Source organism: Podospora bellae-mahoneyi, chromosome 3, assembly GCF_035222275.1.
Source record: "Podospora bellae-mahoneyi strain CBS 112042 chromosome 3, whole genome shotgun sequence".
Taxonomy (NCBI): Eukaryota; Fungi; Ascomycota; class Sordariomycetes; order Sordariales; family Podosporaceae; genus Podospora; species Podospora bellae-mahoneyi.
In genome coordinates this window covers 3,271,763-3,299,499 of record NC_085882.1, presented here as the reverse complement: position 1 = coordinate 3,299,499, position 27,737 = coordinate 3,271,763, and the positions used below count along the sequence as shown (strand labels likewise).

Below are 27,737 nucleotides of genomic sequence, written 5' to 3'. Positions count from 1 at the left end.
GTTTGATCAAAAGGAACATGCCACCAACTGAGCCCTCGGGCCGGGTATCGGCAGCAGGGACCGTATCCGTGACATTACTGCACCTCATGCATACCGGAACTCTTTTGCGTATGCAAGTCCCCGGCTCCCCGGCGCAGCGTTGGGTGTTGTGATTCGCAAGTCACCCGGAACAACTGCGCCGCCCCGGATGACGGCCACCGCTTGAGGCCGCACACCGGACCAACTGCACTTTTTGTCTGGTAATAATAGGAGGGGGTGCCAAAAAAAGCAGGCCTGTTTCTTTCTTGGGCAGCAGAAGTGCATATCTTGGTTTGTTGTTGCACCTGGGTGATTGACACTTCTGGTTTCAACATTGTCGACGTTCAACACACAGGAAGATGGCATCACTAGGCACCTCAGTCCTCAAACCAGCTCTCACCTCCTCCACCCCCGCCTCCAGCCGTCCCGGCACCAGCAGCGCAAACTCCTCCGCCCCAGAACTCACCACCACCATCGAGATCCTCCCCTCCAAGCCCGACTTTCCCCCGTTTGATCCCAAGCCACCCATGCAAAATGACTTCAACCCCAATCTTGAACCCCCACTCCCGTATTACATCTTTTCTCCCCGTCAAAAACTCGTGGTTACCCTCCTCGTCTCTTTCGCTGCCATGTTCTCCACGCTCTCCTCGTTCATTTACTACCCCGCTCTTGTCCCTTTGTCGGAATCGTTTGGGGTTTCGCTGGGGTTGATCCAACTGACAATTACCTCCTATCTCATCATCGCCGGCATAGCGCCGGCATTCATGGGCGACATGGCTGACCAGAGTGGACGAAGGCCGGTTTATATGCTCATGTTCAGTCTCATGATATCAGCCAACGTTGGGATCTCGGTTGTGGAAAGGTGGGAGGGGTTGTTGGTTTTGAGGATGGTGCAGAGTGCGGGAGGGAGTGGGCTTTACGGGGGCGGGTACGGGGTTATTGCTGATGTTGCGGTCGCGGAGGAGAGGGGGGGGTTGGTGGGGGTTTTGCTGTTGATGACCGATGTTGCTACCAGTCTCGGGCCGGTGGTTGGGGGTGGGTTGACCCAGGGGTTGGGGTGGAGGTGGATTTTCTGGTTTTTGGTTATCCTAACTGGATCGTGGTTCATTGTGATTTTGATATTCTTGCCGGAGACGCAGAGGGGGCTGGTGGGTGATGGATCGAGGAGGGTGGAAGGGTGGGTTTATCAGAGCTTTTGGAGTGTGTTTTACTTCAAGGAGAGGAAGGGGAAGAAAGGCACGGAAGCGGTGGTTGTTGGGGAGAAGATGGAGAGGGAGGGGGAAGAGGAGAGGAAGTTTAGGTTTCCGAATCCGCTGGCTTGTTTGCCGGTACTGGCGGATAAGGGGTCGTTGGTGGTGATTTTGATTACGGCGATCAACTATGCTGTCAAGGCGGCACTGCAGACGAGTTTGGATGCTCAGGCCACGGAAATTTATGGATTGAGTTATCTGCAGGCTGGACTGGTGTATTTACCTAGTGGGGTTGGTGGTGGGTTTGGGAGCTTTTTTGCTGGTGAGTTGCTTCTTTACCTGGTCAGGGGAGGGGCGCGGGCTAACGTGATAACAGGAAGATTTGTTGACTGGAATTACAAGAGGACGGTCAAAAGAGGTGGAGATGAAGATTTCGACAAGAACTCTCCCGGCTTTCCTCTCGAAAAGACCAGATTAGAGGGCGTCTACATACTTCATGCCATCACTGTTTTGGGGATCATAGGATATGGTCTAGCGTTGAAGTTCAGGGCAGTAAGTTGTCTGTTCGTTTGTTGTCTGAATTCTTCTGGGAACTGACGATTTCCTTATAGCACCTTGCCGTGACGCTTCTTATGCAACTCTTGACCGGCACCTCAACCGCCGCAACATTTGTGGTATGTTTCCCAGAGTTTTCCCTCCTACCGGGTACTGATCGTAATGTTGTACAGCTGTGTGGGACCCTCCTGACAGATCTCAACATGAACAGATCTGCCACCGCCCAGGCAGCCAGTAATCTGGTCAGATGTCTCGGTGCGGGCGGTGCTGTGGCCGTCTTGCAGCCGATGGTTGAACATGTCGGGCCGGCGGCATGTTTTGGCATCTACGCTGGCATTGTGTTTCTGTGTTTCCCGCTCGCTTGGCTCGTGCAGAGGTTTGGGGTCGCGTGGAGGGTGGCTAATTCCGACAAGCAAGAGTAAGTAAAGGAAATGGTTCCAAAATTACCTAGATAATGCTTAGTTCGAGAGACGTTTTGGACAGCGCCATGATGAGAAAGGGGGTGTTGGAATGCCAAGCCCCGCTGAGTCATTCATAAAGGCTAATTTGGGGGGACGGTGTCAAGTAAAAAAGCCTGAACAGGTTTTGTAGTGTAGCGGTTATCACTCCGGATTCTGATTCCGGCAACCCCGGTTCGAGTCCGGGCAAGACCTCATTCTTTTGCAATTTTATACAACATCAAATCATGATTTCTTTTTTGCGTCTAGTTATCTAATGCGCTGCTATGTTTCGTTTTTTTCTCTTTCACATCAATCGTAGGATCCCTTCCAACGATTGTCACCATCCCAACTGCTCGATATCAAATCTATCTGTCGCCCCCTCGACCTTTTCAACTTTTCCGAAACACGATGTCAAGAGATGGGATGAGCCTTCAGCGAAGTATGAGGGCCAACTGGGGAGTATTCAAATGAAAGTAGAGGGGTGAGTGCGCCTGGTGAAGTGCTGATGAAGTCGGCAAATGTGGCAATGGGATTGAGGAGGTTGATGAAGAAGGGTAAAGGGAGGGAGAAAGTAGCGGAGAGAGATACCAGCTTAGTGTTCGTTTGCATCGGGTATGGTCACGGTGGACGAGTGACAATGAGTTGATGGCGCCGCGGAAGGTACTCGCTTTTATTGTGCTTGAAGCTGGAGCAAGATTGGTGAGATGCATTGAGTTTGTTCTCTAAAATCAATGCCAGAGGCTATTCTTTTGACAGCCCTATCTCCACAGCGATGTTAGTCCCTCAGCATGGCCAGGCACGCCCATTCAATCTTGACTCGAAAAATTCAGCCATCCTCTGAAGCCACCGGCATCCATTAGCGCAGCTGTCAGCCCAAGAGTCTTCACTGATCTTGCGCAAGCAAATGTCAGTTTGGGTGTAGTCAGAAAAAGTTATCATTAAACGCTATGCTGCTCCATGTTATCATGAAACAAAAGAAGACATTAAACTCATCATCCCATTATCATCCTTCTTTCCTCCCATATCCATTAACCCGTAATCATGTTAGCCATGCCGCTTTTAGAAACCAAGAGGGTAAATGAGTTGTTTATAGACCGAAGCCAGCGGCGAGGGCGGCACCCAGAACAACCAGCCCGAACTGAGAGGAGCGCCCGCCAGTAGCAGCATTGGTTGATGAGGGGCTAGCAGCCCGGGTGGTAGTGGATTCAACGAGGGTCTCAGTGGTGGTGGCGAGGTCGCTTGTTGTCGTTGAGAGGGTGGAAGTTGGTTTGACAGAGATGGTAGAGTTGGTGAAGCCAGTGGCGGTTGTGGTGGTATTGGCGTAATTGGTCTTGGGCGGCAGGATGGTGGTGTTGGCGTGGATATGGGTAGAGGTTGCGAGTGTGCTGGAGTGAGCGTACTCATGTGTAGATGGGACAGCTGTAGTGTATGTGTATACAGACTCGGTGTCATGAGAGCTGTGGTCCTCTTTGGCGGCGGCCAGGCTCAGAAGAGCAGAGAGAATGATGAACTTGATCTGCATTTTGAGTTGTTGGAGTGTGTGAAGGTGCGGTATGTGAGATGACTGTATGCGTGATAGATAGTTGTTATGTGTCCTATAGCAAGTGTCAAGTCGTGATCTCGGTATATCTTGGTAGCGTAATGTTCAGATGAATCGTAAAGGTAGAGTGATGAGTGACAGGAGCTCAAGACGGGCGACTTGCTTTGTCTTTAAGCCAAGCTGACGGACACTGGCCAGTCGGCTGGGAGATGGGATGGCCGGCTCTTGGGCCAGGCCAGAGACAAGACGAGAATAACCCCTGCCATCGCGCAAGCTGTGAATATTGAGATGGCCGACTCGCATGTGCGGATTCCCGCGCAAGTTACGAGAAAAGGAGGCCCAAAACACAGACAGACGCGTGGAGGGCGGATGTCGGTGGGCGATCCAGACGCCTCCCCGGAACTAGCAACACGACGTAGCAGGCTCATTGGACAGGCTGGGCCAGATGGCGTGGCAGGGACGGCTGGGCTGGCCGATGCATGCTGTGTTCATTGCGGCTTCAGTGATTGAGGCTGCAGGTATTGAAACCATTTTCGCAGTGGTGGAGGCCGGCAACTTGCTGATGAACCCCTAGTTTGTGTGACCGAACGACCTCGATTCCGAAAATACGGGGGACTCTACAGACGCGATGGCTGGGCGGGCATCCTCTGGAGGTAGGAAGATGATCTGTTTAGCTTCCAAAATGGCAAAAGCAAAGAGCAAACGGTGATCCAACGGCTCGGCCAAATCGTGGGGGATCTGAGCTGAGACCACGCAATGAATTCCTCTCAGTCAGGCTGTGTCGGCTGTGTCGCTGTCTCGGTGGCCACGCCGAGGTGGAGTAGGAGACCTCAGTAGACCAACAGGCTTAGATACGAAGAGGCAAAATTCCAACTTGAAAGTAAAAATAATTTTGCAAGAGCAAAGAGTTTCGAGGGGGGGATATGGGCTCAATCCAGAAACAAAAGGAAAGATAACCCGAGGTGATGGTGGTAAGTAATTCCAGAGGTGGAGCTGAGAACGGCTGTCAGAACCACACGATCTTGGACCCCTGTCATGTAAGAGAGATCCAAGGTTCCGACATTTCTCTTTAAAAGGGCAACTTGAGCCATCGAGAGCTCGTAGCGATACGGAACTCAAGCGCCTCCAAAACTTGGGCTCAAAAAGTCCTTGAATGGTGTGTCACCACTCATGGTCATCTCAGGAAAGCTGAAGCACGGGCCACATCGCGAGCATGGGCCACACATGGGAGCCTGGGGTCAATGAAAGCTTCTTTGGACAACCGGCACCGACTGACAACAGCCCGACACCTCCAACCTAATTCAACAAAGATAAGGTAAAAGAGAAGAAGATGTTGATATGGTGTCGATATCTCCATGACCCCCCTTCCCCCTCTCAATAGAAAACAAATGAGAACGTTCCACAAGCTGAGAGGCAACACAATTATGTAACCCACCTGGCTGGGCAGCCGACCCTTGCCGTTCCCGGGATTAGCGAATCAGGAATAGCGCAGCTCGCCTTGGGGCTGGAGCCTCGGTGGAGAAGGTCGTGATTGCAGCCAAACACCTCCGCCCGCACTGCACTCGCCTGCCGCCCAGGGGACTTTGAGAGAAGAAGGCCATCTTTTGGCGAAAAAACATCAGAAACTCGGACATTTGCATTTGTCGCCGCTTCCCGATGACATACCCAACACTTTCTTGACATCGTTGATAAACCGATCCTCAGCCCAACCCCGCGCGCCCGCTTCATTCCCCCCCAACCACCCCACAAACCAAAACCATCAACTTTGAACGAAACCGATTCCAAATCCCGCGCACGTCCGAACAATAGAAGCCTGGGTTGGGCACCGAACGAGGGGAAAACACACGAGGCGCAAGGCCGAGGAGGAACAAATCTCAACACAATGACTTCGATACGAAGCTCGCAGCGACGCTCGCCCGGCGCAGAGTTGGGCCCTCCGCCAAACCTCCAGCAACGATCTATCTCTCCCGCCGTCGGCGTCGGCACCAACCGCCCCGTTGCGCCCCGGGCATCTACATCATCGAGGCCTATGCAGCCTGTCAGCGGGAGCTTGAATAGGAGCGATGGCACTCGGCGGACCAATGTGAGTCTTGAGTCTTGTTCACTTTTGCTTCCTTCCCATGTCCCGCCTGTCCGCGTTTCAGCCAATGTCGACACACCACAGCTGGCTTCATGCACCACCACCTTGACGGCTCTCGCTTCAGCAAGACCCCTCCATCTTCTTTTGTTTTGAATGAGTGCTGCCTCTTTCAGTGTGCAAATTTTCCAGACTGTATCGCGTGTGCCCAAGTTCCCTCTGCCTTGCTAACCATGCCTCTCAAAAAGTCGTCAGCAAGTACTTCCGTGCCCCTCTCCCAAATCGAAAAGAGCGTAACACACCTGCTGGTTGCCACAAAACAGCTATTGGAAACTCTGACGCAATGGTCCCGAGGAAACGCTACCGACACGCAGGTGTCCGATGTCTATGTCCGCTTGGGATACGAGTTCAACATGGCCTGTCGGGCCTTTACAGCCATTAATGTCGATACATCTGACCTCGGAAATGTGCCAGAGCTGCTAAGGAATATTTTAGAGTCTACTTTGAGCCAGGAAGCGAGTGTGGAGAGTCTGGATAGATACTTGCCACAGATCCGCGACATCATCATCAACTTGCTGCATGGGCTGAAGAGAAAGCAAACAAGATTGCGTCAAAGGCAACAGAGAGAGAGGGAAAACGGACAACCGAGCGATCAGGGAGGCTCGGGGGATGGCCCAACCGCACCCAACCCTCCTGGACGGACGACCAGCACGAGCACCATGGGAAGCGTCAACTCGGGACTAACGACACTACTGAACGAGGGACTGGAGGATGGCGGATATCGGCCACAGAGCCAACGAGATGATGGAAGGAATAATATCAACAACTCCCCTACCAGACGATATTTGTCGCAACGAGAGCAGTCTCGCGGTTCGGCCAACTCGGGGGAGTCCAGCCTTTCCAGCAACACGATGCAGAACATTCCGGTCATGCCCCCTTATCCCGGCGATGAGACGATGCCTTCAGGACCCTCGGCCGGCGATATGAGTAGCTTGGATAACTTCCCACCGCCTCCTCCGCCACCAAAGCAATCTCAGCAAAGTGCCCTGGCGGCCTTGCAGAGGGGCGGTGATCTCGAGAGACGCGCCTCACGCAGATACTCGGCCTACCAGATCTCCAAGCTGGTGGGCGCTCAGGGGGTCCCTATGCTCCCACCGCAGACCACGCCGATTCCGAATCGCGGCCGAGGAGAGATGAGGGAGTCGATGCGGGCGATTTCTACGAGGGATAATGCTCGGCATCAGCGAAACAAGTCTTCGCGTGCGGCACCTATGGATGCATCGTCGCCGATGCGGGTTCCGAGCAGAGTGTTGGAGGAGTCTGAGAGCGGTCCGGTGGAACTCCCGGCATCAAGGCCAGAAACCGCCGAGCCTGAATCTCCAGAGGAAAGGTTCAGGCCGAGCGCTACTTTGACGAGCCCGCCAGCTGATGTGATGCCAGCAGTCGGCCTGGATGAGGAAGAGGAGGAGAAGCCCCCCAAAGCACCCCCCAAGTCTGCCGCGGTTGCTCGGGCTCCTACCCCTGACAAGCCGTCGAGTTCGTTTGGGATGGACAACACGCCTCCCGCTACAAAAGAACTAACATTGTTTCTGCAGTACAAGTCCAAGGTCAAGAAATTTGTTCTCCCAGAAGGATATGAGGAGCTCTCGATTGGCCGTTTGCAGCTGGCATTTATTGAGAAGTTTTCGTGGAACACTCAGCAAAACGGAGCAGACCTGCCGGACATCTATATTCAGGATCCCATTTCAGGCGTGCGTCACGAGCTGGAGGACTTGTCGGACATTAAGGACAGGACGGTGCTGGTGCTCAACATTGAGACCCTTGACGAAGTGAAGAAGCATATCGACGAGGGTATTGGTAGCCTCAAGAAGATTGTCGAAGAGGTCAAGCAGAATGTGGATGATCATGGGGCTGCTCTGCTGAGGGTTGCGGAGCGCCAGAACGAGACCGCCAGGGACGTTGCGCGGTTGGCTGCTGCTCCTCCCCCTGCCATCATGTCGCCGGCTATGGATTCACCCAAGTCGGTCGCAAGTGCTGCTGGAATGGCCGCTCGCAAGCTCAGCACATCCCAGATCACCGAGATCCAGAGCTTGCGCCGAGACCTGGCTGTTTTGCGACAGACGTACTCGAACTTTCAATCCGATATCCAAAGTTCCATGTCTGCTCTTCGCAGCAAGGCCAACAGCGTCAAGGCAACGGCCGCCAAGATTGCCGTTCCGGACATTGAAGGCGACAGCGGACGGGCATATGTCATTAACGGCCGGAAGCAGCTTAACACGGATAGTGACAGGCTTGTCAACAAGGTGGATGACTTGCAAGACTTGGTGGAGGATCTACGCAAGGACGTTGTCCACCGCGGCGTGCGCCCTCTCCCTAGACAGCTCGAGTCTGTCACGAAGGACATCACCCAGCTCACCAAGGAGCTGAACAAGATGGAGGAGTACATGAAGCAGGAGAAGCCAGTGTGGACCAAGATTTGGGAGAAGGAACTGGAGGATGTCTGCCAGGGCCGGGACGAGCTGCGGGTGATGGAGGACTTGATTGTGGATTTGAGGGACGATTTGGAAAAGGCTTCCGAGACGTTTGCGCTGGTGGAGCAGGCTACCAAGGAACAGATGAAGGATGCGGGGTCGAATGGCGGCGCGGTGGAGGGGAGACCGGTATTGAGGCAATTCAGCAAGGGGCTGAACTCGATCAACAGCAATGCCTTTGTTGATCCTAGGGATGCGAAGGAGGGTGTGTTGGGGGAGGTGAGGGCGCTGCAGCCGAATCATGAGAACCGGCTGGAGGCGATTGAGCGGGCCGAGAAGCTGAGGCAGAAGGAGCTGGAGACGAGGATGCAGAACCCGCTTAAGAAGGAGCTGACGAACTTTGTTGAGGAGGGGAGGCTGAAGAAGAGTGGGGGGGTGGAGGAGGTGGAGAGGGCGAGGAAGGCAAAGGAGGAGAGGATCAGGAGGGAGGTGTGGGAGAGGCAGAATGGGATCATTCCGGAGGATCCGGTTGGGGAGGAGGCTGCGGAGGGGGAGGTCAATGGGACGGGGGCGGGTGAGGAGGGCGATAGGGATAAGGAGAATGGGGAGGTGAGGGATGAGCAGTTGTAAAGGAAGTTTTTTTTCTTTTTGAGGGCATGATTTTGATGGTTTCGTCACGGTATGTCTGAGAGGATGGCTGGCTGGAAAGGGAATGGATTGGTGGGGAATATACCCTGTTTTTGTTGTTTTGTTATTGCCATGTTTTAGTGAGCTGGGGGTTTTTTTTTTTTTGTTGTCTTGCTTCATGTTTGGTTAGGAATTCTGGAATTGCTAGCACTTGACAGAGTTTTGAAGTGAAAGGGGGGCAGTGTTTCCGTGTAGCGCGATACCAGCCAGTTGCATTTATTGCTAGAACAGATGTGCTACTCTACTGTGTGTAAGTCATTTTACCGGTGAAGGGTTCTGTGTAACATGCTGTCAGATTATTTTGGGAAGCATACTAGTCGTGATGGTGTGGTCGTGGTTACATTTATTTCCGGGTGGTGAGGGGGGTCGGGATTGATCTACCGAGGCGGTCCCCGCATCTCTTGGGGTTATAAGCCGTGTCATTTATCAGTTACGGTCAACATCATCAACACTAACACCAACATCAACAAAGATGACACCCGAATTTGAGTCCACCGTTCAAAAGGCCATTGAGAATGACGTCCTCCCCGGTGCGGTGATGCTCGTCAGGTCAAAAGATGGTATTCCCCCCCCACCCTTTTCCCACCGTCTCATACTGACACCCCCCCAGGAAAACTCAACTACACCCACTCCCTCGGCCCCTTGTCCCTCTCCCCTTCTTCCAGTCCAGCAAACAGCCCCCTCCAACCAGACAGCATCCTCGCCATGGCCTCCACAACCAAACTCCTCACCTCCATCGCGGTCCTGCAGCAGGTCCAATCAGGGAAAGTAGCCCTCGCGACTGACATCTCCCCCCACCTCCCGGAACTGGCCGCCCAACCTGTTTTGAGCGGGTTCACCCCCGACGGACAACCAATTCTGTCTCCACGAACAGAACCGATACTGTTAAAACACCTCCTGACCCACTCGTCAGGCTGCTCCTACACCTGGAACAACCCCGACGTGGTGACCTACCTCACCACCATCACCAACAAGACCGTCCCCGTCCCCTTGACCCCGGTCGGGGGAAGTACAGTGCCCGAGCGGTGCTCTTACCCGTTGTCGTTCCAACCCGGAAAGGGATGGGTCTACGGCTCGGGACTGGACTGGGCGGGTTTGTTGGTGGAAAGGCTCTCTGGTGTCAAGCTGGAGGTTTACCTGCAGGATAATATCCTGTCAGTGTTGGGGATCAAAAGGGGGGAGATCACCTTTTATCCTGCTCGGTACGACGCCCTCGACGGACGCCGAGCGGGTATGACGACCCGGGGGAAGGGGAAACTTTCCCATCACAAGCTGGCGGATAGTCCGGCAGAGAATGAGGCTATGGGGGGGGGGGGTTTGGGAGCATGAAGGCCTATGTCACCATCCTCGCTGACTTTCTGGAGCCAAATAAGAGCAGGTTGCTGAGGCCGGAGTGGCAGGCGGTGTTGTTTGGGGGGTGTTTGACACCCGAGAGCAAAAAGGTCTTGAATGAGAGTCTAAAGGGGGAGGGAAGGGATTGGATGGTGGGGTGGGTCAACCCTGTGGAGGGGGGAGCAGAGTACGATTGGAGTCCTGCTGGGTTGGTTACCGCTGAGCCTGGGACGACGGGTAATGGAGGGAGGAAAAGGGGGTTTGTTCAGTGGGGTGGGGCTTTTAATCTTGCTTGGGTGAGTAGGGCCAAACTTTGAGGGAAAGGGGGAAAGAAATATGCTGACATGACGGGGATACAGCTCATCGACCGGGAGGCGGGCGTGTGCGGTGTTTTCGCCACGCAGATTGTCCAGCCGGGGGATTTGCAAGTTAGGTCGTTGATCAAGGAGTTTGAAGAGGTGATTTACTCCAAGTTGTAATGGAGAACACTTCAGGGATAAGAGGACTGGGACATAGTACTGTAATGGCTTCCCTGGCCTATAACTCTGGACAAACCATAGCAAGACACCAACAAAGTGCAGGCGCAACCAAACCATGAAACAAAATTGAACATGAACATTACCCCAACTCGGAGGAAAGAACAAAACAAAAGATGGCAATGTCACAGAAACCTCAAAAATTACAAAGCCGTACCATAAACATTCCTTATAGACTACATCTAACAAAAAACACCATTTCATCCTAAACCCCCTATAATGAACACCCCCGAATGAAAACGCAGAAAACGCTCCATTGAATCATGCCCTACCCCCAAATTCCAGAAGCCTGCCTTAAAAAGTAACAAAAAGCCATACGATAAACCATATAAACCCAACCCGCTGACTATTCCTGGCTTTTCCCCCCAGTCCTTCTTCCATCGGACTGTCCCTTTTCTCGGTTCCCAGTCAATAATGCGCTTGTTTTCTTTTATTTCTGATCCCCAAATCATCGCTCATCTTTTCACCCGAATAAAACCCAACTACGCTTGGAGAAGGGCCGCAGCACCTTCAAGACTCGCCTCCCTCCCCTCTAATGTAACCATGAAACAGTAAAGGAACGCTTCGAGGCACAAGGACAAGTCATTCTGATCACGCCCCTCAATAACCCTCCCTTCGAGGAGGCCGATCATACCCCTCCTGCGGTCTCAGTATCCTCTGCTGCGCCTGAAGCTGGGCCTGCGCCTGTGTCGTCCCCTGACCTTGAACCGGGCCGCGGGGCGGTCCCTGAGCCTGCACCTGAGCATGATGCTGAGCTTGAGCCTGGGCCTGCGCTTGCTCCCTCGCAATGTCCCTAGGATCCCTGCCCATCTCTCTCGGATCACGTCCCATTTCCCTGGGATCTCTTCCCATCTCCCTAGGGTCTCTGGCCATCTCCCTTGGGTCCCTGCCCATCTCCCTGGGATCTCTGCCAAATTGTGCCTCTCGCATGTGAGCGTCCCTCATATCCGGCTGACCATATGCCTGCGGCGGCGGCGGGCCACGAGGATCAAACGAGTTCACAGGGGTGTAACTCCTAGCGCCGGGATCTCTAGTCTGGCCGGGGCCGGGAGTGGCGTACCGAGGGAATGGCTGGGTTGGTGGACCAGGCTCTCGTCTTGCATCTTGTTGGGGTTGGGCGTACCTACCGCTTCCAATTGAGCCCTGGTGTTGATGATGGACAATGCCGGCCGTTGGGCTCTGCGTTTCGTGGGGATATACAGGAGGACCACGACTCTCCCTCAGGTTGAACGGCTGGGGTTGTTGCTGATGAGAGCCTGTTGGTGCCCAAGCATGCTGCTGCTGCGACGGTACCGAGCTGGTGACAGGTGGCTTGGCCTGTACACCATGCTGAACTCCCCAAGCCGTGTGCGCGGGAACAGGCTGGCTCGGCTTTTGCGGGGTCCCTTGTTGAGATGGCGGCCAGTTGCTGGGTGGCTGGTGTTGCTGGGGAGGCTGCTGAGGAATCTGATGGCCATGGGCATGCTGCTGCTGTTGGAGCATCTGCTGGCGCTGTCGCTCCCGCTCCTGCTGCTCCTGCTGAATCATCTGTTGCTGTTGGCTACTTGATACTTGCGGGGGCTGCGACCAAGATTCGCGTCCGGTTTGGGGCTGTGGCTCCCTCCTTACCGCCATGCCGGGATGAGGAGCATATTGAGGTGTAGGAGAGGGAGCGTGCGCTTGGCTGACGGGATATCCCTGATAGCCCTGTGGTGGATACGCCATCTGAGCCTGTTGCGAGTGCTGTTGCGGCTGTGGCGGCTGCGGTGGCTGTTGCTGAGCATGCTGATGTTGAGGCATCTGCTGTGAAAGCTGGGGATGCTGAGCAGGAGTCTGACCATAATGATGAGCCGTGTGTGACTGAGGAGAATTAGTTGCACTTGGCTGATGCTGAGCATAGTGGCGTGGATAATATTCCGCTCGTGATGGCTCCAGAGCAGGGTCCATGGAGGGAACAATGTTGGCACTCGGCGCCCGTGAATGTCCAGACCGCGGCGACTGTGCAGGGTAGCTCGGCTTCAGCGGGGGGATAGCCGAGGGAGGAGGACCTTGGTGCGAGGGCGGTGGGTTGCGAGCATATGGGTAACCAGCCTCCTCTCTTCTTGGCGGCGCCGGAGCTGATGTTGGGGGAGGCGGCTGGCGAGCAGCCATCGGCTGAGGTGGTGGCGTTGAGCTCGGCTTCACGCCCATGGACGACACGTCGGCGATACGCTTTGGGGCGGGTGGAGGGTCATCGTTGAGCAGGAAGTTGAGGTTGCTGGTCTTGCGTGGCTCTGGTGGTCGCGGGGCGGCTGGCGCAGGCTGTGGTGGAGGAACCGGAGGAGCAGAAGCTGGAATAGGCGCAAAGTGCTCCTGCATCGACACCGCCGCCGGTCTCTGGGCTGTTGACAGCGGCCTCTCCATGCCCGACCCCACAGAAGGTGCTTGCTGGGTAGGCACTGGGTCGTTGAGAAGTCCTCGCATGGGCTGGCCCTGAGTGCTGGGTCCATACATGGCGGCAGCTGGTGTGACACGATGTGGTGGTTCTGGCTGCCTTGCCAGCGGGATTGGTTCGCTCCGAGGTGGAGCAGTGCGTGGCGGCTGGTATGCCGGGTAAGCCTCTGGGGTGTGAGGAGGTTGATCAGGATCCTGCTTCATGCGCAACGGTGGCGCCCGCTCTGCTTGCCGTGGTGGCTCACGCTGACCAAGACCCATGGGTTGACGTTCTCTCTCAGCAGCATGGCGGCCGTCGCGACTGTCCTTGGGCTGCCCCAGCAGTGAGAAGGTGCTGGACGATGGCCAGCCTGCCGGTGGAGGCACAGCATCTGACACGGGCACAATCGGGGCAGCAGACACAGGGGCCTTCTGGGAAATCGGCACGGCCTGCGGAGTTTGCCGGGGCATCTGAGACGGCTGCTGTTGCTGTGGTTGGGGCTGCTGCGGGTGTGGGTGCGGGTGCGGGTGCGGATGCTGAGACAACACTGGCGGCGGCGTCGGCTCGGGTTCCCTCTCCTGCTGCTGCTGCTGCTGCTGCTGCTGCTGCTGCTGCTGAAAGGGAAATGGCGGGGCCGGTGGTCGGAGAGGGTGAAGATGCGGTGACATGGCCTGTGTGACAACTGGTCCGGTGGGTGGGGCTTGCTGTTGCACGGCGGCCGATGAAGTCAGCGGTGCTGACATGACAGGCTGGGTAGTTTGAGCCATCGGATGTGACACGGGAGCGGCCTGTGCGATCGGTATTTGGAAGCGCGTAAAGTGGTTGTTCGCCGGCATCGGCTCAATCTTGGTAGGCGTGTGCTCCTCGGGTTCGGCAGCAGCCAGGGGCCGGTGTCCCGTCGGTACATCATATCTCTTCCGGGGTCCTTGGGTTGGTGTCGGCGGAGCAGGACGCTTCTCCCCGCGACGAAGCTTGGCGTCGGCTTCGGTAGCAATGTGCTCCCAGTCCACATTGGTCTCCCTCCTGCCACCCTCCTTGGTCTGACGCATATAAAAGTTTTTGACCTGCAAGTCGGAGTAGTTAGTCGTCATGTCCGGGGACGGGGACGGGTATGGGGACGGGGACGGGGTGGGATGGGAAAGAGAAAAGGCTGTTGGGGTTGGGCGTACCATGGTGGCTGTCTTAGTTTGCATATGGGCAGCAATGGCGTTCCAGTCGGTGCCAAAAGCCCGCAGCAGACCGGGGAAGTCGTTTGACTCTGAAACGCTCCAGTAGCTCGACGCCTGCTGTGGGGTACGAGTGCGATCGGGCCCGGCTGGCTGAGGGATGTCGAATGTGGGGACTGACGTCTGGGACAGCGGCGGCTCTGGCCGGAGGGACGGTGCTGCCATGACCTCGGACATGGTCGACTGCATCGGGCCCATTGCCCTCTCGGGGCTTGACAGCGGTGGCTGCTGAACGGGGGCCAGGGGCGGTTGCATGCCCCCGGGAGGCGCCTCAAAGTGTCCCGGGGGCCGGGCAGCAATGTCGACAGGGGTCTGGGGGGAAGCCCACTCGGGGCCCTGAGCCTTGGAGTTGGCCCGTGATCGACCGCCCTTGTTGCTCGGCACAGGTGGCGGAAGCGGCACCGGGGTTTGTGTTGACGGTGCGGGTTTTATGCCCTTGGCATCTTGACCAGCCTTGTCTTTGACCTGCTTTCTGCCCCGGGCTCTCTTGCCCTCTGTCTTCTCGGCCCCGCTGTCGTTCTTGGCACCCTCAATTGCAGTACCGCCTCTCCTCCGGGCCGGGGTGGCAGCCGGGGTTGCGCCGTCCGAGTCGGCATTCGGTGTGGCCTCGTTGCCGCCAAAGTTGGGAGCGGCAGCACGACGGGGAGGGCGGCGACGCTCACCGTTCTCGCCAGTTTCCTGAGTGGCGTCTTCGGTTTCGTGTTCACCATTGCCCAACTCCGACACCAAAGCACTGGAGCGCTGCTTAGCACGTCCACCCTTCTTGCGCTTCTTTGGCTGTTTCTTGAGCTTCTCCTTGAGCCCCAGCTCCCGTTTCATGGCATAGTAATACTGGATACAAGTGCCGGTGTCGCGGTTGGGCAGCTCCTTTGCAATCTTGCCCCACTGCTTGGGGAACTCCAGGTAGGCCTTCTCAAACTTTTCGGCCTCCTCCTCGGTGAAGTTGACATGCCAGGGAACGACGTCCCAAGTGGCCACCAGTTTCTCCAAGGGAAGCTTGCCGGCAGTATCATAAAATGAGGCCTGCTCCTTTTCTGCCGTGGTCCACAGCATGTCAGGGATCACCGCCTCCTTGTCCGTGCGGTACTTTTCCTTCTGGCTTCGGTCTTCCCGCTCCTGCCTCTCGGCAAACTCCCGCTGCGACTGCTCCAGGGCTTTCTTCAGATCATATTCCGTAGCAAAACGCGCTCGCGTCCCTCTGCCTTCTGGTTTGTTTTCCGATTGTGGCCCCTTGGTCTCCTTGACCGAAACTTCATTCGTAAAGTGTGCTCTGCTCTTGATGGCAACCGGGTCATCCGACTGGGTAAACTTCAAGTAAGACTCGTAATCTTGAGCATACTGCCGCCGGGACACGTCTTGCGCCGTCTCGGCGGTGGCAGTTTCTCGTTGGATGTTGGCAAGCACAAAGTTTCCAAAGTTGGGGGAGCTCTCCTCAGTTCGGAATGCTCGTCTGCTCTGCTCCCAGGGTTTGACGTTGTAGATGGGCAGGTCTTCGGTTGGCGGTGTGGCGGAAAACTCGCGAGCATGCTCGACAGTATCGTAGATGCTCCCGTCGTCCTCTGTCCTGTCCTCGCTGTCGTCATCCATGTGCGAGGGGGTGCGGGCAGCTTGCATGAACGGGGCATGAATGCCATTTCTGCCGGGCTCCCCATTCACAGACGCTGGAGGATGCGGAGGCTCCACCGTCTCGTGCACTTCAGAAACATCCTCCATACTGACGTCCTCGTCATGTAGGTTAGCGTCCTGCACAGCTGGCACTGACGGAAGGGCTGAGCCCTCAACATCCATGTCCTCCACCTTGGGTTGTGGTTCCGGAAGCTGCTGCTCGGCCACTTCGTCCGCCTTTTCGATGGTAGGGCTCGCCGGCGCCTCAGGCATGGCGTCTGGCATCTCCTCATCTTGCACTTGAGGCTGCGGCAAGGCTGCCTCGGGCTCAACTGGATCAACCTGCTGCGGTTTTATCGGGGGAAACGTGAAACCATCGGGAATGGGCTTCACCTTGTTCTGGACGGTAACTGGGCTGACAACCACCCTGACCATGGCATTATTTTCCACAGTTGTATACCGCGCAATGATTTGAATGGTCGAACCGTCCACCATCTCGTGCAGCTTCTTGAGCTCGGCCTCGGCCTTGGATACCTGTTGCGAAAAATAATCGTTAAGATCTTCGTCATCCTCGTCCGATTCCTCAGTCTCTTCCGCCGACGCGGGCAGGTGCTTCTCTTGTAGCCTGACTCCCGATGAAGGGACGTCAAAGTCGAGAGGGCGTGACTCTGGCGGTGGGACTGTCGACTGTTTCGCCTCTTCTATTTTGTCCTTGGAGGGCTCAACAGCTCCCAACGTCACCGGGCTGGGAGTTGGTTCCTGGACACGGTCCGGTTGCCGTTCTGTTTGAGCTCGCTCAACGACAGGCTCGGCTGCGCCCACTTTCAAGTCACCATCATCCAGACTCAGCCTCATTTCACGGTCCAATGACGCCCTGGCCGAGTGAGATCCTCTCTGGTAGGCAATGGCGATGTCGTTGACACCGGTGCCACGGAAACCCCCATATCGCTCTGTGTGTGAATCTGACTTGGCATCCGGACTACGGGGCCGCTTGTTGTATTCGCTGTGGAAGTCCGTATGGGAGGATTCTGGGCGGAAGCCACCAAAGGGTCTTGGGTGCTGCGAGACCACGCTCATGGACCTTGCGGATTTGGGGGATTCCTGCGTCTTCTTGGCATTGAACGCACCAGTATTGATCCACTGTTTGCTAGACCTTTGGGGCTGCTTGGCATCTCGGTGGGCCCGGGGTCCAGATGGAATGGTGGGACTAGCTTCCCCGTGGATTTTTGAGGGGCCGGTAGGAGGGGCTCTATCATTGCTCACGCCTTGACCTGCAGAGGGTGGCCGCTCCTCCACCGCTAACGCTCTAGGTCCAGTTGGAGGTGGTTTCCCTGTCATTGACTGAATGTCCGTCGTGGCGGGTGGGCGGCTCGGGACTGTGCCAAAGGCGGGGGCTGAAGGCGCAAGGGGAGGAGGCGAAACGTCCTTTGCTGAAGGCGGGTCATTGGATACGCGGTCGATCGGTTTCGGTCGAAGGAGATCGTGCTCCCTGTCTCTTCCCATCGGGCGATCATCTCGAATGTCCCTAGTGAACTCCTGGTACCTAGGCTCTCGGTGATCTCGAACATCTGGTTCCCGTCCATATCGACCGTCCTGGGAATGGCTGCGGGGGAAGCGATGGTCAGGACGGTCATCGCCGTGGAATCCCCTGCCTCTTCCACCACGATCCCAATCACCGCCCCCACGTCCTCCTCCTCTGCCCCCACCCCTTCCACGATATGAACCTCGGAAGGGTCCTCCAAAAGGCGGGTCCGAGTTTGATGACCCAGCAGATAACGGACCATCTCTGGACCCTCGTCTGGCCCTCTCTGCGTCCACATTCAAACCCACGTCAAAGTCACGTCTTAAGGGAGATCGACCCCTTGGGGGGGGTGTTCTTCGGCCGCGAAAGCTGTGTTCTCGGTCACGCGGAGCCCATTCTCGATCCCTCGGGTAGTCTCGCTCACGGCTGCGTTCATCTCGAAAGTGAGGCCGATCGCGGGGGTCCTCGCGTCCAACATCTGGCCTATCGTCTCTTCCCCACGTGGGCCGTCCGCGCCCACCACCACCTCTGCCTCTGCCGCGATAGTCTCCAGCAAACCCGCCACGTGGGCCATTCGGAGCGTCTAGCAGTGCCTTGGGCCCGCGTGGAGGCTCGTTACGAAATCCTTCCCGGTTTGGGAAACTGGATGGATTTCCCCGCGCGTCAATAGGACGCCTGCGATCACTGTCCGGGTACTGTTGGGGTGGACCACGGTCACGCTCGCCACCATATGGAGATCTGTCTCGGGGCGAACGGGAACGGCGGTCAGGGTGATACTGGCCCGTGTACCTCGTCCTGTCACGGCAAAAATTAGTTGGATGAGCTGGATCCTGTGTAGGACGTGTATCACGCGGCCGGTTGTCATAGTAATGCGTCCTTTCAAACTTGAATTCGCGATGATGGTCGTGCCAGTGCGGTGGAGGAAGAGAATGCCGGTTGTAACTGTGGAGGGGTAACGATGGCGGTGGCTCAAAAGAACGGCCGTCGCCGTGACAGTACCGGTCCATCTTGATTGTAGGAATCCTCCGACAGTGTTGATGTGATGACGATGACAGGTGGTGCAGACAGTGACAAGAGGGAAAAAAATATTCGATAAACGTACATCTTAACTCGGAGGGAACGCCCCTCTTGTTACTTTTCCACCTTATCGGACAGGCGCATGTCAGGGCAGAGGTTGTGATGCTGCGAGGTTGTTGAGTGCCGACGGGCGTCCGCTGTTGTGGTCGAAGGCACAAAGCTTGAACTTCGCGGGAAAGAGCCTCAACTGGGCGGCTGGCTTCTAACGCTGCCGTCTGGTGGTGTCTATAGGAGGAGGCGCTTCTATACTCGACCCCGACCGTTGCTTGTCGAAGGTGATGATGCTGATGAGGCGCAAGCGGAAGTGGAAGCGGATGTTGAAGTCGAAGTGGCTGCTTCCCAAGAACCTGGAAACTCAGAAACTCAATGCGGTCGGTTGCGTGTGGCACTGGTGTCCGCCCGGCAAGCGGGTCTCTCTATGCCTATCTTTTTTATTTTATTTTATTTCGCCAGCCTGTTGCTCCGAGAGGAACTCTGTGGGAAATCGGCGGGGGCTGATGACCTCGTCAATGTCGGCGACGCGCTTTTTGGATGAGGAACTTGGGTGTTGGGAAGAGGATGGCGATGGAGAGAGAATGATGAAGATTGGACGACGGTCGGGTGGATCTGATCTCGAATTGCTGCCCTCTCCACCGGGCCACACGGGAGAGCGAGAGGACTGGGCTCACGGGCCACAATGTGGCAGGCCAAGCATCCACAAACACCCACAAGCACCCACAAGCACCCAACAAGCAACCAATTCCCTGTGCTTTTCGGCCTGGTGCCGCCCTGTGGGAGCCCCCTGTGGGGGGTGTGCGGCGCCGCACGCTAGCCCCTTCCGGGACAAGCCCCGCCATGCACCGTCCCGGCATCTGCGCTTGTTTCACGCATGCCATTGGTATCGGGTAAATCCACAGAAGAGATTTAAATGTTAGTGCACCGAATCCGTCAGCCCGGGTTCGGGAGGGCACGCTCACCAAAGTCATCTTGAGATGAGTGTCATTGAAAAGCGGTCGCCGACTATTGATATCAATGATGAATTCTGAGATCTCGCCGTTGCTCGGCTTTGTAGATGGGATGGAGCATGGAGCAAGCGGCATCAGCTGTGTGGCATTCAAGATTCGACATTTAAAAGTGGGGCGGGATGTGTAACTGCAGCCAAGAAGGTCCCTCATTCTCTGAGACTCAGACTCCGGCTTCGTCTGAAGATTCAAGCCAAAAAGGCGTTGGCACGATAAGAAGAAGTAACCACCATTTGAATTTGGGTCTACTCTGCCAAGTGCACTCAAGCATCATCAGTCTCGGTTTGACTTACTGTACATATCTCCATCCTCTGCCTGTTTCTCAAAAAACTATCTTGAGATTTTCACCCGGATCTCAACCCCGCCATCATCATCAGATATCAAAAACCTCAGATAGACAAATATGGACAGCAACCTGCCCCCAACCGCAGCCACCGAGGCCGTCCTCGTCCAATCAGTCGACATGCCCTCAGACGCCCAAAAAGTAGAAGAGCTCGACTTCAACGCCTTCAAAGGCCGGCCCATCACCGTCGACGACCTCCTCCAGGGCATGAAGCACATGGGCTTCCAAGCCTCCTCCATGTGCGAAGCCGTCCGGATAATCAACGACATGCGCACCTGGTCAGACCCCTCTGACCCCTCGGCCAAAACCACCATCTTCCTCGGCTACACCTCCAACCTCATCTCCTCCGGCCTCCGCGGCACCCTCCGCTACCTAGCCCAGCACTCCCACATCTCCGCCATCGTCACCACCGCCGGCGGCGTCGAGGAGGACTTTATCAAGTGCCTCGGCGACACCTACCTCTCTTCCTTCGCCGCCGAGGGCTCCTCCCTCCGCAAGCAAGGGCTCAACCGCATCGGGAACCTCGTCGTCCCCAACAAGAACTACTGCCTGTTTGAAGATTGGGTCGTGCCCATCCTGGACAGGATGCTCGAGGAGCAGGAGGCCTCCAAGGGTACCGAAGACGAGATCAACTGGACGCCCTCCAAGATTATCCACCGGTTGGGCAAGGAGATCAACGATGAGAGGAGCGTCTATTACTGGGCGTACAAGAACAACATTCCTGTTTTCTGCCCGGCGCTGACGGATGGGAGTTTGGGGGATATGCTGTATTTCCACACGTTCAAGGCGTCGCCGAAGCAGTTGAGGGTGGATATCGTCGAAGATATCAGAAAGATCAACACCATTGCTGTGAGGGCCAAGAGGGCAGGCATGATTATTTTGGGAGGCGGGATTGTGAAGCACCACATAGCCAATGCGTGCTTGATGAGAAACGGGGCCGAGTCGGCCGTGTATGTCAACACTGCTCAGGAGTTTGACGGCAGTGACGCCGGTGCGAGACCAGATGAGGCGGTCAGCTGGGGAAAGATCAAGATCGGTGCTGATGCAGTCAAGGTCAGTTCTTCTTTTCTTCATCAACCAGACAGACAGCAGAGCTAACATCGCAACAGGTCTACATGGAAGCCACAGCCGCCTTCCCCTTCATCGTAGCCAACACCTTTGCAAAAGAAGACTAGCAACACCCTCTCGGAAAGGCAAAATAAAATGAACCAATTTTGACAATTCATTTCCTCATGAACCTCATACCCTAACTCCAAATCAACGTATGCATGTATGTACATCCCCCCTCTTCCTCATCACTCCTGCTTCCTCTTCCTCCGCCCCAAAACCGCCCTCCCAACGGTACTCCCATTCCCCCTCCCCAACTCCTTGCTAATCCACTCCCCCACCTCGGCCACCCCATCCAAATCAACCCCCGCATCCATCCCCAAACTCTCCATAAAATACACCATATCCTCCGTCGCCACATTCCCGGTAGCCCCGGGGCTGTACGGGCAACCCCCCAACCCACTAACACTAGCATCGAACGTCCTGATCCCATGCTCCAACGCCACAGCCGTGTTCACCAGCGCCTGCCCGTACGTATCATGAAAGTGCATCGCCACATCCTCATTCCTTATCCCCGCGCTCCTCAGACAATTCAACAAGTCCTTTGTTCTGGGCGCAGTGCCCATGCCTGTCGTATCACCCAGCGCGATTTCGTCCACTCCCATCTCTAGCAGCTCGGTAGCAATCTCAGCAACGCGGTGGGGCGAGACGTCGTAACCCTCAAAGGGGCAGCCGAGGACGACGGAGATGTAGCCGCGGACGCGGAGGTTGTAGGGTGTTTCCTTGGCGGCGGAGATGACCGCCCTAAAAGCTTCAAGAGAGGCGGCGATGGAGGCGTTGAGGTTTTTTTGAGAAAAGGTTTCGCTTGCCGAGGCAAAGACAGCTATTTCGAGGGAGGGTTTTGATGGTGAAGGGTTGGATTCGGTGGAGAAAGAGGAGGGGTTTGCGTCGAGGATGGAGAAGGCGTTGGAGAGGCCTTTCATGTTGGGGGCGAGGAAGGAGTAGGTTAGGGGGTGGGGGGAGGGTGGTGGGGTGGTGAGGATGTGGGAGAGGATTTCGGAGGAGTTGGCCATCTGTTTTTCATATGGTAAGCATCTAGGGAGTTGGAAAGGGTTGTTGGAAAGGGGGCGGCATACTTGTGGCACCCATTTCGGAGCGACAAACGAACCCGCCTCGATTGTCTGAAGCCCGGTCTTTGCCAGTCGTTCAATCAGCTCAATCTTTGTCGCCAGCGGCACGATATTCTTTTCGTTTTGGAGGCCATCGCGCGGCCCTACTTCGACGATCTTGACGCGGTTGTCGAGGCGCTGGTCGGATGCTGTGGAGTAGCTCCTGGCGGTGCATGTCGTCCTCCTTAGGGGGCGGAGGAGAGCCAGTCGTCGGGGGAGGGTCGCCAGTCTCGACATTTTGGATATTTTGAGTTGGAAAAGCAAAAGAGGGTTCAATCCATCCAACTCGAAGCTGTGAATGCATCGAGAGAAGAGCAACAGCTGGAGCTCAGCCCACCGGCCGTTGCAAGTGACGTCGCATAGCGTCGGCCCATGCGGTGTACCCCTGCTGTTGGGGTGTGTAACCGCCACGTGACCTCCCCGCAAACCGTCAACGGCCAAGACTCATATGAGGTGGGGTGTGTAACGCTTTGCAACATTTCGATCGAAATTACCATGTCTATCGATGCGATAGCTATTTCTATATTGGGCTTGTCTATCCAATCACTACGGTAGAAGGGTTGGTTACATACCTTCGTACCATTATTGAGTCGATATCCCACTCCTTTTCTGATTCCTCAAGTCTTTGACCATCATGGCCTACCATTTGCCTGCTCGACTCCACCTCCATGCATCAACTATTGACAACCTGGGAGCTGGGGGCTGGCTGAATGCGCGCTTCAGGTCTAGACCTGGACTGTCGGAGTGGTCTGGCCGGGTCTAACGTCCATCACATATCGAGAGAGGTTGAAGAAATGTTGGGTGGCAGCGTCGTTGAGTTGAAGTGCGGGGTTTAAAAACGCAACATGTCCTTCACAGGGACCTTCATCTTCATCTTTCCTGATCACTTCAAACTTGAGAATTGCATACCACTCTGAATCACCATGCCCACCCCTCTCGGCCCATCCCCCCAACCCCAGCGGGCCGGCTACAGGAAATCCGGCTTCGCCTACACCCCCCTCGGCCTCGACCCAGCCGAAGTCCGTCTCCTCACCCTAGAGCCAAGCGAGGACGACACCGCTCCCATCGTCTGCAGGGTCGACATTTTCGAGTTTGACCCTGATCTATATGGCCACTTTGACGCTCTGTCGTATGCCTGGGGCACCAAAGACGACGAGCAGTTTATCACCGTGAACGAAAACACCCAGTTCAAGATCCGGAAGAACCTCTGGCTTGCCCTGCGTCGGATCCGTCACAAGACTGAGCCGAAGAAGTTCTGGATTGACGCCATATGCATTGACCAGGGGAACCCAGTGGAGAAGAGTGAGCAGGTGGGCAAGATAGGGGATATTTACAAGTACTGCGGGAGGTGTTTCATCTGGTACGACCCTCCTTTCCTCGCCCTGACATAATCCGTACTGACCATCCCCCAGGCTAGGCGACTTCCCCAAACCAGCCGACGTGACCGCCACCACCCCTTCATCCCCCGCCTCCGCCCTCGAGCTCCTCAACCTCTTCGCCACCCTCTCCCAACCAACCACCCATCTCTCCGACCTCCCCTGCTTCACCCCCTTCACCAAAGGCAAGCGCGCCGACATCAAAGACTCCTACAAACCCCACTTCGAATCCTTCGCCGCCCTCCTCGACCTGGAATGGTGGAAACGCACCTGGACGATCCAGGAGCTCGCCCTCCCCTCCGACATCACCCTCCTATTCGCGGACCAAGAACTCCCCTACCTCACCCTCCAAAACGCAGTCGACGGTCTAACCCGTCACTCGACGGCCAAATGCTGCAAAACCCACCGTTTAGCCCTGCGAGGTTTGGGGTTCGACACCATCGTCACGATCGAAGAACGTATCTCATCAATGGTCACCACCCGCCAGCAAAAGTTGGAAGCCAAAACCCCTATTACATTCACACAGCTCCGACGCAAGTTCTGCGGCTCGCAGGTGAGCTGGAAGAGGGACTCGTTTTACGGGTTTTTGGGTATCGTTACGAATAAGAATTTTCTCAGGCCGGATTACACCTTGTCGTTGAGGCAGGCGCTAACGGAGGCGGTGTTTGCGTGTGTGAAGGGGGAGAGTGACGGGGTGGAGTTGCTCATGGGGGAGAGGTTGTTCAGGCCGCAGGATGGTTACAGAAGGCTGCATGTCCCGAGCTGGGTGGCGGATGCGAGCTTTTGTACGTTCCCGCCCAAGTGGGCGTTGATGGAGAGGAGGAGGTTGGCGCTTTATGCGAGTTTTGTTGATGAGGGGGGGGAGGAGAAGGCGAGGAAGGTTTTTGTCAAGTATTTGAAGATGACGAAGAATGGGATACTGCTTACGAAGTCGAGGAGGGTGGGGGTTATTGGGAGGGTCGGGGAGGTGCTGGTTGATCAGGGGCGGTGGTTGGACGTGCCGAGGGTGTTGAGCTCGTGGATGGAGTTGGCGGGGGTGAAAAGGGAGGGGTGGGGGGAGGATCCGGGGACTAATGATGAGAGGACGGATGCGTTTTGGAGGACGATGATTAACGACTCGACCGAGATTGATGGGGATCGTCTATTGTATGGGCGTCCGACGACGGCTTCGGAGGGGGGGGAGCAATCGGATTATTCGAGGTTGAGGTCGCTTTGGGATCTGGTTAATCCTGCTCCTAAGAGTCCTGGTCCCAAGAGTCCTGCTCCTGCCACGGAGGGCACCACCCCGCAGCCTCAGACAGAAGTTGGCGTCGATCCCTTCAACATCCAACCGATCATTGACGAATGGGTTCCCACCTGGGTTCCTGGATGGATCTCCGACTTTGCCTCTGACTTTATTCGCGCCATGGCCCTGGCCAGCAACCAAGATGCAGTCCATGACTTGGTTGTCTCCCACGACTCGAAGATGATCTACCACCTTCTTGCTTGCCTCTGGGAGCGAAGGTTGTTCGTCACGGAAAATGATGACAAGATTGGTCTGGCACCGAGGGATGCGCAGAAAGGCGACGAGGTGCATGTTATTCCAGGGTGCCCGGCGCCGTTCATTCTTCGGAGACTGGATGGCCCCAATGTGAATACGAACTGGCAGTTGGGCGATTGGGAGAGCGATGCGCTGCCGCAGTACATGGTGGTTGGGAATGGGTTCTACCATGGGTTTATGGGTGGTGATGGTGGACTCGGAAGAGGGGTGGCGGAGGAGAAGATTGCTCTGCACTAGGAAGATAAGGGCGCGTTTTGATCTTTGTAAGCACACCAGATAGTTTAAAGGCCTTTGAGTATAGTTTGAAGGCCTTAAAAGATAGTTTAAAGGCTTTAAGCATAATTTAAAGTCCATAAAGGATAATCAAAAAGCGTTAAAAGATAATTTAAAAGCCTCAAAAGATAATTCAAAGGCATTTAAAGATAGTTACAAAGCCATAAAAAAATTGCGAAAGGCCCTTCAAGATAGTTAAAGAGCCTTAAAGGATAGTTAAAGATCCTTTAAGATAGTTTACAGGTCGTAGAAGATAGTTTAGAGGTCTTTAAAAAATCTAAAGGCCTTAAAAGATAGTTAAAAAGCCTTGAAAGATAGGATGTTTGGCCTGGACCTCGTGCTCTGTCACCATATTGCCCCGCTGTGGTACCTAGGTAGGTATGGAGGGGGATGCTGGTAAGACAAATAGGGGGCCCCGTAAAGGTTCCCTCTTGCTAATCCATCGTGTTCTACTGCCAAGTTTCTCCATAGGTACTGGAGCTTTGGAAGACGCTTCAGTCGAGGGTGTCTTCTGGAGAGTTTCCCAGCGCTTCTGGCCTACATGACTCGGTCGTCTCCAAGCAAGCAAAGCTTGTCTACCACCTTCTGGCCCGTCTCTGGGAGCGCAAGCTTCTCCTCGCAAATGACGCAACCGCTCCCTTCGGCCTGTGCCTAAGGGATGTAGAGAAGAACGACGAGATCCACGTCATCCCAGGGTGCCCGGCTCCCTTTATCCTCCGTCCTCTCCGTGAACCTGACCCTGACAACTCTTATGTCAAGGTCGGGGACTGAGACACCGATGACTATCCGCAGTACATGGTCATCGGTAACGGCTTTCTCCATGGTTTTACGGGCGGTGATTATGACAAGGGCTTGGCAGACGACCAATATCAAGACATTGTCTTGCACTGACGTCTAATCACTAATCACTGGATGGAGGAGGATGGGGTCATTTGGTAGAAGAGAACACTGGAAGATGAGTCAGAAAACTGTCATTCCAGCATACAGCATTGGCAACAGAAATTCCAATAGATATGCCATCCCTGACTCATACCAACGCCAAACAAACCAAAAGCCACTCCTATCATCAGATCATAACCTCATAACCACTCCTCAACAAACTCCCATCAGTACCTCCTCCCCCTCTCATACTCCCTATCCCTCCCCCCCTCCGCCTCCTTCACCCGTTCCTCCAACCTAGCCAACTCCCCCTCCCTCCGTCCCCAACTCTCCTCAATCCCCTTTTTCCTCTCAATATGCCTCTCAATCGCATTCGCCCCCAACCCCCCAATCGCCGCCCCTAGCACCGTGCCCAGAACCGCAACCTTGTCATGCCTACTCTTGCTGTGACTCCCCGATCTACTCTTTGATCTCGACTTCGGAGGTAAATGCTCCACCGCCTCTCGTGCCGCCAGACCACCAACAATAGCACCTAGAACCCCCACCCCCAAGCCAGAAGTAGACGGAGTAAAAGTTTCCTGAAGCGATTTCTTCGCCTGCCGAATCGGACCCCGTTTGCGGTGGTGGATGTCTGGTGATGAAGATCGCGAAGAGAAACTGCTAGACGATCTGGAACGGCCACGGCTAGAGCGAGGGATGATGGTGGTTGTGTCACCTGTATACGTCGTTCCCGTTGTCAAACTATCATCGGTACTGGTGCGGGTTGTTCTCGGCCTAGAAGACCGGCGATAGCCGTCATGCGGGATCTGCAACGTATCACGATCGCGTGGGTCGGGGCGGTAAAAGGGGGTGTGGTCTTCGTATTCAAAGTGGGGATGTCGCTCCTGCAAAGCGCCCGAGGCGTAGTACTCGTCTGCGCGGCCCCCTCCGCGGGAAGAGGGGGAGTAATCTCTTGGACGGGAAGGACCGCGGGTGTTGGGGCCGGGAGTGACGGAGCGGTGACGGGAGGGGCGGTAGTAGTCTTCTCTTTCTCGCTCGGGGGAGCTGTCGGAGCGGTAAGATCGTGGCATTTTTTCCCCCCCCTCTCTCTGTGGTGTGTGTTTTGAATGTGGGTGATGAGATGGAGAATGTGAGCTAGGGGATGGATGATCAGAGCTTGAACGGTTGCTGGTGCAGGGACTAGGGAGCAGCCGACTGAAATAAGGGTTCGTCTGTGCCTAGTGTATGAAGGTCAGAATTCTTGATTTGTGCGAAAAGGAAGGCGGCTGAAAGGTGCTGACGTTGTGGTTATGAAAATGGAATTTCGTCCTTGGCTGATGAGGTCGTTGGTGATGGGGATCTGGCCTATGATGTCACACCGAAGGCGTCAAGCGAAACCTGCTTCAAAACGGGGCGATCACCAACACCATTATCAAATTTTATTTTCGTTCGTCACGTGAGG

General features: G+C 55.5%; 10 protein-coding genes and 1 non-coding gene across 11 annotated transcripts; 6 read left to right on the top strand and 5 right to left on the bottom strand.

The window, feature by feature from the left end:
- Positions 1 to 216: 216 nt before the first annotated feature.
- On the top strand, positions 217 to 2,232 carry QC761_309580 (uncharacterized protein). The gene is made up of 4 exons (XM_062878106.1): positions 217 to 1,530; positions 1,585 to 1,760; positions 1,820 to 1,882; positions 1,937 to 2,232. The coding sequence occupies exons 1-4, from the start codon at positions 378 to 380 to the stop codon at positions 2,183 to 2,185; spliced, it is 1,641 nt and encodes a 546-aa protein (XP_062733941.1). The 5' UTR covers positions 217 to 377; the 3' UTR covers positions 2,186 to 2,232.
- Positions 2,233 to 2,344: 112 nt separating this feature from the next.
- Positions 2,345 to 2,416, bottom strand: QC761_0058120. The gene has a single exon. It is a non-coding gene; the product is annotated as a tRNA-Gln (tRNA).
- Positions 2,417 to 3,290: 874 nt separating this feature from the next.
- On the bottom strand, positions 3,291 to 3,725 carry QC761_309570 (uncharacterized protein; the record flags this gene model as incomplete). The annotated part of the gene is made up of 1 exon (XM_062878105.1): positions 3,291 to 3,725. The coding sequence occupies one exon, from the start codon at positions 3,723 to 3,725 to the stop codon at positions 3,291 to 3,293; it is 435 nt and encodes a 144-aa protein (XP_062733940.1).
- A 1,570-nt stretch (positions 3,726 to 5,295) lies between these two features.
- BUD6 (Bud site selection protein 6) lies at positions 5,296 to 9,280 on the top strand. The gene is made up of 2 exons (XM_062878104.1): positions 5,296 to 5,826; positions 6,069 to 9,280. The coding sequence occupies exons 1-2, from the start codon at positions 5,626 to 5,628 to the stop codon at positions 8,919 to 8,921; spliced, it is 3,054 nt and encodes a 1,017-aa protein (XP_062733939.1). The 5' UTR covers positions 5,296 to 5,625; the 3' UTR covers positions 8,922 to 9,280.
- Positions 9,281 to 9,415: 135 nt separating this feature from the next.
- Positions 9,416 to 10,276, top strand: QC761_0058090 (uncharacterized protein; the record flags this gene model as incomplete). The annotated part of the gene is made up of 3 exons (XM_062872539.1): positions 9,416 to 9,538; positions 9,589 to 10,209; positions 10,272 to 10,276. Exons 1-3 carry the CDS (start codon positions 9,451 to 9,453, stop codon positions 10,274 to 10,276), a joined length of 714 nt encoding a protein of 237 aa, XP_062733938.1. The 5' UTR covers positions 9,416 to 9,450.
- Positions 10,277 to 10,303: 27 nt separating this feature from the next.
- Positions 10,304 to 11,048, top strand: QC761_0058080 (uncharacterized protein; the record flags this gene model as incomplete). Its single annotated transcript, XM_062872538.1, has 2 exons — positions 10,304 to 10,606; positions 10,670 to 11,048. 2 exons carry the CDS (start codon positions 10,304 to 10,306, stop codon positions 10,787 to 10,789), a joined length of 423 nt encoding a protein of 140 aa, XP_062733937.1. The 3' UTR covers positions 10,790 to 11,048.
- Positions 11,049 to 11,446: 398 nt separating this feature from the next.
- On the bottom strand, positions 11,447 to 18,598 carry QC761_309540 (uncharacterized protein; the record flags this gene model as incomplete). Its single annotated transcript, XM_062878103.1, has 2 exons — positions 11,447 to 14,302; positions 14,408 to 18,598. 2 exons carry the CDS (start codon positions 18,596 to 18,598, stop codon positions 11,447 to 11,449), a joined length of 7,047 nt encoding a protein of 2,348 aa, XP_062733936.1.
- A 1,035-nt stretch (positions 18,599 to 19,633) lies between these two features.
- Positions 19,634 to 21,187, top strand: DYS1 (Deoxyhypusine synthase; the record flags this gene model as incomplete). The annotated part of the gene is made up of 2 exons (XM_062878102.1): positions 19,634 to 21,065; positions 21,122 to 21,187. The coding sequence occupies exons 1-2, from the start codon at positions 20,073 to 20,075 to the stop codon at positions 21,185 to 21,187; spliced, it is 1,059 nt and encodes a 352-aa protein (XP_062733935.1). The 5' UTR covers positions 19,634 to 20,072.
- Positions 21,188 to 21,307: 120 nt separating this feature from the next.
- Positions 21,308 to 23,105, bottom strand: QC761_309520 (uncharacterized protein; the record flags this gene model as incomplete). The annotated part of the gene is made up of 2 exons (XM_062878101.1): positions 22,196 to 23,105; positions 21,308 to 22,132 (listed from the first exon to the last, which is right to left on the bottom strand). The coding sequence occupies exons 1-2, from the start codon at positions 22,463 to 22,465 to the stop codon at positions 21,308 to 21,310; spliced, it is 1,095 nt and encodes a 364-aa protein (XP_062733934.1). The 5' UTR covers positions 22,466 to 23,105.
- Positions 23,106 to 23,151: 46 nt separating this feature from the next.
- QC761_309510 (uncharacterized protein) lies at positions 23,152 to 25,526 on the top strand (the record flags this gene model as incomplete). The annotated part of the gene is made up of 2 exons (XM_062878100.1): positions 23,152 to 23,588; positions 23,641 to 25,526. 2 exons carry the CDS (start codon positions 23,152 to 23,154, stop codon positions 25,379 to 25,381), a joined length of 2,178 nt encoding a protein of 725 aa, XP_062733933.1. The 3' UTR covers positions 25,382 to 25,526.
- Positions 25,527 to 26,523: 997 nt separating this feature from the next.
- QC761_309500 (uncharacterized protein) lies at positions 26,524 to 27,366 on the bottom strand (the record flags this gene model as incomplete). Its single annotated transcript, XM_062878099.1, has 1 exon — positions 26,524 to 27,366. One exon carries the CDS (start codon positions 27,364 to 27,366, stop codon positions 26,524 to 26,526), a length of 843 nt encoding a protein of 280 aa, XP_062733932.1.
- Between the last annotated feature and the right edge of the window lie 371 nt (positions 27,367 to 27,737).

Excerpts from the sequence above, each read along its gene's own strand:
- BUD6 (XM_062878104.1), top strand. The coding sequence starts at position 5,626 with ATGACTTCGATACGAAGCTCGCAGCGACGCTCGCCCGGCGCAGAGTTG. Across the intron at positions 5,827-6,068 it reads ATGGCACTCGGCGGACCAAT|TCGTCAGCAAGTACTTCCGT; the intron begins GTGAGTCTTGAG and ends CCTCTCAAAAAG.
- QC761_309580 (XM_062878106.1), top strand. The coding sequence starts at position 378 with ATGGCATCACTAGGCACCTCAGTCCTCAAACCAGCTCTCACCTCCTCC. Across the intron at positions 1,531-1,584 it reads GTTTGGGAGCTTTTTTGCTG|GAAGATTTGTTGACTGGAAT; the intron begins GTGAGTTGCTTC and ends ACGTGATAACAG. Across the intron at positions 1,883-1,936 it reads CAACCGCCGCAACATTTGTG|CTGTGTGGGACCCTCCTGAC; the intron begins GTATGTTTCCCA and ends AATGTTGTACAG.